General features: G+C 56.1%; 1 protein-coding gene across 2 annotated transcripts in view; it reads left to right on the top strand.

The window, feature by feature from the left end:
- Positions 1–240: 240 nt before the first annotated feature.
- SHISA9 (shisa family member 9) overlaps positions 241–7,160 on the top strand; it is a 281,342-nt gene continuing 274,422 nt past the window's right edge. For both annotated transcript variants that reach the window (XM_084881142.1, XM_084881141.1), the window contains exon 1: positions 241–1,963. In XM_084881142.1, the coding sequence (XP_084737268.1) occupies positions 1,272–1,963 (692 nt within the window). In that variant the 5' untranslated portion in view covers positions 241–1,271. The remainder of the gene's footprint in view (positions 1,964–7,160) is intronic.

Raw genomic sequence — 7,160 nt, 5'->3', positions numbered from 1 at the left:
GGGTGAGGAGGACGGGGTGTGGTGTGGCCGGGGCTTGGTGGGATGGGGCCAGTGGAGTCTGGAGACCGGTGCGCGGGTTCCAGGTCCGGGAGGGAGGCGAACATTGGGTAGACGGGCCTTGCACTGCTCCGGATCTGGGCGCACCGAGGCTGAGCTGCTGTGAGCCCTCCTGTGGAGCGCAGGGAACTCTACTGGGGGAGGGGGAGGAGGGAGGGATAGCCAAGTGGCAGGTACGGGGGCCTGGGAGAGTCCCAAGGAAAGACCTTCCGAGAAATGCTATAGCTTCTGTCTTGTCGGCTGTGTCTTTGACTTTAGTTTAGCCCAAGTCCTTCTCCCGGGGTCTTACTCCGGGCCCAGGGGCTTGCCACACCGCCTCCCCAGCTCGGCCGCGGTCCTCACCTCCGCCTTAGGAGTTGGGCCATCCGATGGCGTGTCTGGCTGGAGCAGGAAGGGCACAGCGGCCCCGCGCACCTGGGAGGGGCGATCCCGCTCAGACCGAGTCTCTGTTGGGAGTGTCAGCCACCTAGCCTGTCCCTAGCGCCTCCGAGGCACCCTTTCCCCGCTGGGCAGATTCGATCGGCAGCTCCGGTGCCGCCGGCATCCCAGAAAAAAGCAAGGGGCGGAGCCGCTTCTGCACCGGGAACAGGTCTGAGCCGCGCCTCCAGCCCGGAGAGGGCGCGGGGGTCCCACTGTCCTCCTGCACCTGCCCGGAACCCCGAGCTGTTCCTGCAGCGGCTGCGAAACTCCCTTCTCCCCGCCCGCCCGCCCGCCAGCCGGGCTCGGTGCCGCACGCCCCCAACTCGCTCCCTCCCGCCCGCCCGCCCGAGTCACCTCTCCCGCGCCCCCGCCCCTCTCGCGCTCGCGCCCGCCTCCCCACCCCGCGCCTCCTCTGCCCGCCCTCCTCCCCCTCCTCCCTCCTTCCCGGCCTCCCTTCATTCCACAAGTGTCGCTTCGCTCTCTCCGGCGCACTTGGCGAGCCGAGGAGGTGAGAGGGATCCTGCGAGCGGGCTCGGGGCAGCGAGTCCAGAGCCGCCGGCCGAGGGGAGGCGCGGGCGGGCTGACTCTCTCTCCCCTGCGCTCCGGCCCCCGCCTCTCCCGCAGCCAGCCGGACCTGCACCCCGCGCTTGCCCCCGCTCCCCCCTCCTCCCCGCCCGGCCCCGCGCGCTCCTCCCCGGCCAGCCCCTGGGCGCGCGGCGCGCTGGAGGCGAACACGGGCTGCTGAGCCGAGCGCCGTGGCCGCCGACCCCCGAGCGCCCCGCGCCGCTCCCTGCATGTGCGGCCCGCGGCGGCTCCCGGCCCCCGGCAGCAGCCCCGGCAGCTTCGGCCGCGCTTCGAGAGGCGGCTGCAGCAGCGGCTCCCGCGGCGGCCCCACGGCCGAGCCCGGGCCGGGAGACGACACGATGCGCCGCGTCCTCCGGCTGCTCCTCGGCTGCTTCCTAACCGAGCTGTGCGCCCGCGTGTGCCGGGCGCAGGAGCGGGCGGCGGGGCACGGGCAGCTGGCGCAGCTGGGCGGCGTGCTGCTGCTGACGGGGGGCAACCGCTCCGGGGCCGCCGTCTCCGGGGAGGCGGGCGAGGGTGTCTCGGACGCGCCCCCGACCCGGGCGCCCACGCCGGACTCCTGCCGGGGCTACTTCGATGTCATGGGCCAGTGGGACCCGCCGTTCAACTGCAGCTCGGGCGACTTCATCTTCTGCTGCGGGACTTGTGGCTTCCGGTTCTGCTGCACCTTCAAGAAGCGGCGCCTGAACCAGAGCACCTGCACCAACTACGACACCCCGCTGTGGCTCAACACCGGCAAGCCGCCCGCGCGCAAGGACGACCCCCTGCACGACCCCACCAAGGACAAGACCAACCTCATCGTGTACATCATCTGCGGGGTGGTGGCCGTCATGGTGCTCGTGGGCATCTTCACCAAGCTGGGGCTGGAGAAGGCGCACCGGCCCCAGAGGGAGCACATGTCCAGGTGGGCTACCCTCCTCCCCTCGCTCTCCCCTCCCAGCCCCGTGCTCCCTTCTCTCCCCTTCCACCTTCCCTAAGCAATGGCTCAAACCTCCCCCCCCTCCCCCTCCAGGCTCTTTGCTGAGGGATGCCACCCGGGAGCCAACTTCCATTCGGAGAGGGGGAGCTGGGCTCCGCACAGGTGTGCACAGGAGCGTGTGTGTGTGTGTGTGTGTGTGTGTGTGTGTGTATGTGTGTGTATTGAGGGGGGGGTCTCTCCCTCCCCTCCCTGCCTTGCCGCACCCCCTCCCCGAGCATAAGGTTGCCGCGGACCTTAGGCACACCGCTGGGAGCCCTTGGCCTCCAAGTCTCTGGTTTTGGGGAGCGGTCCACTCTGGGGTTCCAAACACTATAGCCAAGACAAGCAGGGGCCGGCGGGCGAGCCGAGAGAAAGGGAAGGGGTGTGTGTGTGAGAGAGCAGGAGCTCGCGTGTGTGAGGGGAGGAGGAGGAGAAGGAGGAGGGGAAGCTGTGTGTGCCGCCTGCCACTAGTGCGGCTCGCGGAGAGGAGGCGAGGCGGGCGGAGAGCCCGGGGAGGGCGAGAACAAAAGCCTCGCTCGGGGCGGCCGCCTCGCTTTCCCGAGCTGAGCTGCAAGGTCCTTGGCATTGGGAACTTGCTGCCTGCCTCTATGGTCTCCCCTCTCCCCTCCCCAACTCCCTGGCTCCGCTTTACTGTCGCCACCTCCCCCTGGACCCATAGCCCGGCTGGCATGGACTTCAAAGGCCAGAGCCCCCGCCCCGCCTGGATACTACCCCCCACCCCCTCCCTGACACCCCGGTTCGCCAACTTTCCCGTTTGCCTCCATCGTTATGCAAGTCCCAGCACGAGGAAAGTCGCAGCAGATGGAAGGAGGCATTGGGGGGATTAATGGAGCTATTTGCCTTTTGCTTGTTTTATAAGTGTTTACATGGACTCGCACAGCCCAGTAACTTTGGAGGTGAGGACGCAGCTGCCCGGTCCCCGGGAGAGCCCGGGGGTTGGTGTGAGGTCCCAGCAGGTGGGGTTGGAGAGCGCCAGGCGGCCTGCGCACTGCTGGATGGATGGCTGGGCGCACGCTCTGTCCTCTTTCCGAGTGTGGGTAACGGAGTTGCCATGCATCTCCGTCTCTATCCCCCCTCCTCCCCTCTGCACACAGACACATGCACACACACGCACACCCCACACCTCCGCCGGGGGCCTCTGTGTGCCCGTGTGTATGCATGCGCTGGGGAGCCTGCCTAAAAAAATCTGAACAAAGAGCCCCAGAAAAAAACAAAATAGGAGAAGGAGCATCACCACCTCACTAGTAATTATTTCCTATTTGTACGAATAGTATCCCATGACTTCTATTTTTTCTTCCAGAGGGGAGGACTTTGCAGGGGGAGGGGGGATGGGGCGCGGGGAGGTGGAGAAGTGAAGTTCCTCTCGGGTTGGGTCCGCAGGGAGGTGTGGTGAGAGGGCTTGAGGAAGGGAAGTAAGCTTGGAGGGGATGCTGACCTCCCCAAAGAGTAAAGCGCTGGCCCCGCCCACCTCCTGCCACCCCAAGGTGCCCGGTCCCCAGCCCCATGGGCCGGGTGGTCTCACTCCCTGCGGTGCCCGCCATCGCGGTGCATTCTGAGGTCTGCGCTAAGGTGAGGGTGAGGTACGCAGGCAGGACTGCGGCAGCCCTGTCGCCTTGGTAGGGTGAGATTCTCCCAGGCATAGGTAGGCTGCCTTGCAGATGCGGGTTAATTCCTCTGCTGAAATCTTCACCGAGCCCTTTCCTTGCAAACCTGCGCTGAAAGAAGCCCTCCTCAGTGTTGGGGGGTAGGGGGGTTGGGGAGGAGGGAGAGGGGTGGGTGGAGAGGTAACGGGAGGAGGCAAAGTGGGAGGAGAGCTAACCTTTAGGTACCTATGGGAGAAAGTGACCCTGGCTTCAGCCCCTCTTTGATCCGGGTTTTCCTGTGGAAACCAGGCACCTTAGAGCCCAGCAGGGACTCAACTTCCTTGCCCAGCACCTTTGCAGCTCTACTAGGGGGCCAAAGGATCACTCCAGCTCAGAGTGTAGCTGCCACGTTCTTCTGCTAGTATCAGGAAAAGTCTGCTAGAAGGTGGGATCCGGGGGTACCCCGTCTTCTGTAACAGCCTGACTATAGGCTCTCCTGGTGAGATATGCATTTTGGGAATTCCAGAATGGAGAGCAAGTGCATACACCTGAAGAGAAAGAGTTGATTTTTTTTATCCCCTGGCAGCTTCCCAGGTGTGGTTTTCAACCTTGGCTGCTGTTTAGGTTCACCTGGAATGCTATTTAAAAAAAAAAAAATCTCTACCTTGGGCCTCCCCTAGCCAAAACCTTTAGGGTAAAGACCTGAATGTCTGTACATTGGTAAAGCACTCGGGGTTTTACAGTGCTCTGCCAATCACTGCTAAGGAATAGGCAATCACATTTGCTCAGTGCAGTTCAGGGCTCTGAGTGTCCAGCACTGCTCTAGGATGTGTGTGTGTGTGTGTGTGTGTGTGTGTGTGTGTGCAAACATCCCTATAGTTCTCACAATTATCCTGTGAGACAGGTGCTATTCTAATTCCCTCTTACAAAGTTGGGTGGCTTGCCCAAGGTCACACAGCTACAAAATGGTGCAGCGTCTACTCCCCCGGTTTCCACTGTGTCCGGGACAGATGTTTTCTGTTGGGGTGAGCATCAGAGTTGGAGGGAGCTTCCTAAAATGCACATTCTTGAGGTCTATATCCAGAGAGTCTGAATCAAGAGGTCTGGGATGGGCTCCCCAAAATTTGCATTTAACAACTTTGAGAATGATTGTTCTTGGGTTTAGGAAGACTAGTATTTTTACAAGGCTGGGATAAATGAATCAATCAAAGGTGACTCCCTTATTTGCGTTTTGTTGCTTGTTTTCTGCATGTATGTAGTTTTAATATGTATTTCTGTGGTGCTGAGGCTGCCCCAAGTCCCCTCCAGATGCACCTTGGGCTGCTTATTCAGGGAATCGTTTTTAGTCCCAGCCATGGACTCATTAGCTTGCAGGGGCTCAGGGATGCTTGGGTGGGGCGGACATGCCAGGCTTGGCACCAGCAGGTGGCTTCCAGGTGAAATTAATGTGCTGGCCACAGCCTCTTAATTAGTTCTGTCTCGGGCTGTGAGGGTCACTGAGATGAGGGATTTGTTCTCATCTTATCTATAAGAACCTCCCCTTCAAAGACTAGAGCATATTACTGCTCCCATGTCACAAACTGCTCTTGGTGGCCAGCACGCTTGTGTTTTCCCAGAAAAGGCATCTGTGATGTCAGTTTTTAGGCCCGTAGTCCTGCCTGGGCACACTGCCTGCTTGCTTCTGGGCTCATTAGGACTGGAAACAGGAAAAAGATAGTAATTTCAGGAGGGGTGCTTCGCACTCGATTTTGTAAGAACCATACAGAGCTCATTCAGCAGCTGTAACAGCAGCTACATTCAACCACTATTTAGTGGAAAAAGTGGCTGCAAATGGCCAGCTCTGGTTACCCAACCATGCAGACATGTTTTGTTTGGTCTGCAAAATATTTCTATGTATGTACTTATATATTTTTAAAGTTTTTTTTTTTAATTGTGAAACATTTTAAACCTACAAAAACTTGAAAAATGAATCAAAAGGAACTTCAGTAGACCCTTTATCTAGACCAGGTTTCTCATTCTGGGCACAACCGGCACTTGGGGCTGGATAATTCTTTGTTGGGGGCTGTTCTGTGCCCTGCAGGATGTTTGGCAGCATCCTTGGACTCTACCCACTAGATGCCAGTAGCATCCACTGCACAGCCCAGTCATGAGAGGAAAACACACCCTCAGACATAGTCAAATGTCATGTAGGGGCAGACTCATGACTGAGAACTACTAATCTAGACTAAACACTTATTAGTATTTTGTCATATTCGCTTTATTGTTAATCTCTTTCTCTTCAAATATTTCTTCCTTATTCCTTCTCTCTCTCCATCCCTTCTTTCCCCTTTGTTTTATGGCTGAAGCATCTGAAAATAAGTTGCAATGAGGTACTTTGTCCCTAAATATTTCATCATGGATCTCCTAAGGAAAAAGACATTTTTTTTTTTTTTACATAACAATTCCAGTAATCACATCCAAGCAAAACAAAAAAAGTTTCATAATATCATCAAATATCCAATCATATTAAAATGTTCCCAGTCATACTAAAATATGTCTTCTAGAATTTGGTGTTTCAAACCACGATCCAGTCAAGACTCATTGAACTGACTGCAAAATCTCTTTAGTCTCTAGTATATAGGTTGTTTTAAAACCAACTTAGAACCAATTTTCAATGTTTAAAACCCCGGACATTTCACACAGAAATCCAGATTGAGAAATTGGTAGGTCTGGCCATTCTGGATGTGCATGTTCCCATGGCAACTATTGGTTGCTGCTGAGTGGTGATTGTCCCATTTAGGAAAGTCTCCAGTTCACCTCAGTAGCCACGCCCACCCAGTTCACTTAGTGATGTGACCTGCAGTCCCTGGAAACCAATCTTAACAGCATGGCTTAAGTCAGATGGCTCCCAGGTTCAATCCCAGCTTGGCCACTTACTAGCTGTGTGACCTTGAGAAAGTTACTTGACTTCTCTGAGTCTCAGGTTCTTGACTATAAAATGAGATAATTATAATCTTTATGTAATAGGTTTGGGTGAGGATTCATTGAGACCAGGTTTGGAAAGCACAGGGCCTGTCCATATGGTCACTACTGAGTGACTATTACCCTTCTATAATCATTCTTATTATTGGAGTTTGGTATTTTTTTTAAATATATTTTTATTGATTTCAGAGAGGAAAGGAGAGAGAGAGATAGAAACAACAATGATGAGAATCATTGATCAGTTGCCTTCTGCATGCCCCCTACTGGGGATCGAGCCTGCAAACTGGGTACGTGCCCTTGACGGGAATCAAACCCAGGACCTTTCAGTCCATAGGCTGACAGACACTCTTTCCACTGAGCCAAACCTGCTAGGGCTTGGAGTTTTCTATCTCTTGTTTACTGAAAGAGATAATGTTGTAGTCTGGAACTCAGTTCTTGCCTTTGCTCTGCTATATCTATTTAGCTGAGTGACACTGGCCAAGTCTTGAAAATTCTCCATATTTGTATTTAATCTTAGCAGGAGGGGGGCAGGTTCAGAATAGGAGAGAAGATCTACCTACAACTACAAAAATGCATTG

Source organism: Pipistrellus hanaki (genome assembly GCF_964339955.1).
Source record: "Pipistrellus hanaki genome assembly, chromosome: 4".
In the NCBI taxonomy this organism is placed as follows: domain Eukaryota; kingdom Metazoa; phylum Chordata; class Mammalia; order Chiroptera; family Vespertilionidae; genus Pipistrellus; species Pipistrellus hanaki.
This window is presented reverse-complemented; position numbering and strand designations above follow the sequence as displayed.